Genomic DNA, 3,276 nt, shown 5'->3' on the forward strand with positions numbered 1-3,276 from the left:
TAGGGTCCTTTGGGGGCCGCCTTTAGGCTCCCTTTAGGGTCCTTTGGGGGCCCCCTTTAGGCTCTATTTAGGGTCCTTTGGGGGCCCCCTTTAGGCTCTCTTTAGGGTCCTTTGGGGGCCGCCTTTAGGCTCCCTTTAGGGTCCTTTGGGGGCCCCCTTTAGGCTCCCTTTAGGGTCCTTTGGGGGCCCGCTTTAGGCTCCCTTTAGGGTCCTTTGGGGGCCCCCTTTAGGCTCCATTTAGGGTCCTTTGGGGGCCCCCTTTAGGCTCCCTTTAGGGTCTCTTGGGGGGCCACTGTAGGCTGCTTTTAGGGTCCTCTAGTGCCCCCTGTAAGCTGCATTTAGGGTCTTTTGGGGTCGCCCTGGGGGCCCCCTGGGGCCCTTTGTAGTTTTGTGGTGTTTGTCTAACCTTAAGGGGCTCATCGGGGGCGAAGGCTACTGCTGCCTTGCATATTATTGCTTCTGTCTTCATGGTGTGTGCGTCCTTGAGAGAAGCATTAAGAAGAAAAGATATTAAAAAGGGTTTAAAGGAATATTATTTAGGCAAGAAGGAGACAGCAGCAGCAGCAGCAGCAGCAGCAGAAGGTGTGTGTGTGCTGCTGAGGAGACAGAAGAAAGAGAGACAAGTAGGGATTGCGTATAGACGTGGAGGGGTGCTTGAACCGGTATTTATATTATTTTTGTTTAAATGTTTATTTAAATAGATATATAATTAGTTATATTTAATATTATATATAAAATAATAATATTAATATATCTATGCTGTACATACAGCAACAAACAAACACGTAATAAGGGGCCCCCGGAGCAGGTTGTCTGTGTGGTGTGCTGGGGTGAACATACTATAAGTAAATATATATTCTTCTTTGTTTTTTATTGTTTCTAATAACTAATATAATAAAATAACTCAATAAAATATTTAGTTTATCCTTAGAAGGCGACTAGCTGCAGCAGCAGCAGCAGCAGCAACTCCACGCGCGCGACGCTGCAGCTTCGGGGGGCCCCCCGTTTGTCTGCCTGCAGCAACAGGGGGCCCCCTGAGCTCTTAGAGGGGGCCCCCTAATCTCGTTGTTATTTTAATCTTTTAATATTCTTCACAACTTTCATTCTTCTTGTTTTAACCCCGTAGACTGTCTCTCGCTGCTGTTCTGGGGGGCCCCTTAGTCGCTGCAGCAGCAGCAGCAGCAGCAACAGCAGCAGCAGCAGCAGCAGCAGCAGCCTCCCCATAGTCTTCTTCTGCTTTTCTTATTCTCTGTAACCGAATATCTACTCTGAATGTTCAGGGGCCCCAAAGACACCCCCTTGGGGGCCCTCGGGGGGCCCCCTGTGGGCCCCCCTGGGGGGCCCCCCAAGGGGCCCCTTGATGACTTTGTGTGTCGCGCTAGGGCCTCAAGTGGGTCTGAGCTGCTGCAGGTTATAGAGGAGGCCCTGCTGCATCCGGATGTCTTTGTTTATGGGGAACTGCTTGCGTTAGAGAATGTGCAGCAATTAGAGAGCACCTCAGGTTGTGTTGAGGGGCCCCCTTGTGTAGAAGGGGGCCCCCGTGCTGTCTATCTGCTGCGTTTGCTGGCCTCTGGCACTGTCGGAGATCTTGTAGAGATGAATAAAAAACTTCAGGGGGCCCCTATACCCCCTTTGCTGCTGCAGAAGCTGAGGCTGCTAACTATTGTCTCTCGCTGCTCTGTCTCCTCACGTGTCTCTTTTAAAGATCTTCAGAAAGATTTGGAGGCCCCTGGATGCTGCGAACAAATGGGGGCCCCTACAATGCATGCAGGGGCCCCCAAGGAGGGGCCCACACCAGATATGTTGGGGGGGGAGCCTGCAAGCAATTCCCCTCTAAGCGTCTCTGGTGCAGCAGCAGCAGCAGCAACAGATGCAGCAGCAGCAGATGGAGCAACAGATGCAGCAGCAGCAGCAGATGCAACAGCAGCGGATGCAGCAGCAGCAGCAGGTAGAGCAGCAGCAGTTGCAGCAGCAGCAACAGCAGATACAGCAGCAGCAGCAGCACATACAGCAGCAGCAGCAACACATATAGCAGCAGCAGATACAGCAGCAGCAGGTGCAGCAGCAGCAGATGCAGCAGCAGGGAAGGCATATCTAACGGAGTTGGAGGTGGAGGAGTTAGTGGTGAAGTGTCTCCGTTTAGGGTTGGTGTGGGGCCGCATAGACGGGGATTTGGGGTGTATAGACACCTGGGGGGCCCTTAACAGAGACCCCTCAGAGACAGATATCGAGCCTATGCTCGCTGTGTTGAAGAGCTTTTATCAACGGACCCATCAAACCCTTCTTCTTTTAATTGCTGCTAAAGACAAACTGCAGCAGCAGCAAGACACACCAACCTAATAAAACCCTAAACCATCAACACACCTCAACTCATAAACCCTAAACCCTTAGGGTTTACGGTTTAGGCTTTACGGTTTAAACAGCAACGTAAGAAACCTAAGAAACCCCACACAAGGGGGGCTCTCAGGGGGCGCCTATGAATCCCCTTTGTACCCTATGGGGGCCCCCGTGGGGCCCCCGTAGACCCCCGTGGGGCCCCCATGGTGACCTTGTGGGGCCCCCATGGGGCCCTGGTGGGGGCCCAGGGGACCCTCGTGGGGGCCCACGGGGCCCTCATGGGGGCCCAGGGGGCCCCCCATGGCCCCAGGGTCTAGAGCCTCCCCTCTCCACGGCCCAAAGGGGGCCCCCCAGGGCCCCACGGGGCTCCCCCGTGGCCTTAGGGCCCAGGGTACCCCTGGCCCAAGGGGGGCCCTCTGGGCCCCTCCTGAAGGGGCCCCTTTGGGGCCCTCGGATGGAGGGCTTTGAGGCCCTGGGGGCCCCCTGGGCCCCTCTTTATGGAGGCTCCCATAGTCCTGGGGGCCCCCCGTGTGCGCCCCCTGTTGGCTTACGCTGCTGGGGCCTTGGGGACCCTGTCTTTTAAGGGCCCTTACCATTAGGTTTGTTAAAATCAGAGTCTATTTGCATGCAAAGCAAAGGCCTACTCAACTCCGGGGCCCCCTAGAGGACCCCCCAACTTGAACGGGGCCCTCTAGAGGGCCCCCCAACTCGGAGAGGGGCCCCTAGAGGGCCCCCCAACTCGTAGGGGCCCCTCATGGGGGCCCCCTCTGGAATTTATTATAAGGCGCAAAGCCAGAGACGGCTTAAACCCTAAACTCTAGCCTAAACCCTAAACCCTAGACTAAGCCGTAAACCCTAGAGTTACCCATAGGCCGTAGTCAAAACCCTAAACCCTAGAGTAAACCCTTGACCCTAGAATAAACCCTAAACCCTAGGTAT

The 3,276-nt window shown here is 54.8% G+C and overlaps 2 protein-coding genes across 2 annotated transcripts; one reads left to right on the forward strand and one right to left on the reverse strand.

Annotated features, from left to right (window-relative positions):
- Positions 1-1,272: 1,272 nt before the first annotated feature.
- EAH_00058390 (hypothetical protein, conserved) lies at positions 1,273-2,340 on the forward strand (the record flags this gene model as incomplete). Its single annotated transcript, XM_013393657.1, has 1 exon — positions 1,273-2,340. One exon carries the CDS (start codon positions 1,273-1,275, stop codon positions 2,338-2,340), a length of 1,068 nt encoding a protein of 355 aa, XP_013249111.1.
- A 134-nt stretch (positions 2,341-2,474) lies between these two features.
- On the reverse strand, positions 2,475-2,933 carry EAH_00058400 (hypothetical protein; the record flags this gene model as incomplete). The annotated part of the gene is made up of 1 exon (XM_013393658.1): positions 2,475-2,933. The coding sequence occupies one exon, from the start codon at positions 2,931-2,933 to the stop codon at positions 2,475-2,477; it is 459 nt and encodes a 152-aa protein (XP_013249112.1).
- Between the last annotated feature and the right edge of the window lie 343 nt (positions 2,934-3,276).

Source organism: Eimeria acervulina, genomic scaffold (assembly GCF_000499425.1).
Source record: "Eimeria acervulina Houghton genomic scaffold, Eah_scaff1315, whole genome shotgun sequence".
NCBI lineage: Eukaryota > Apicomplexa > Conoidasida > Eucoccidiorida > Eimeriidae > Eimeria > Eimeria acervulina.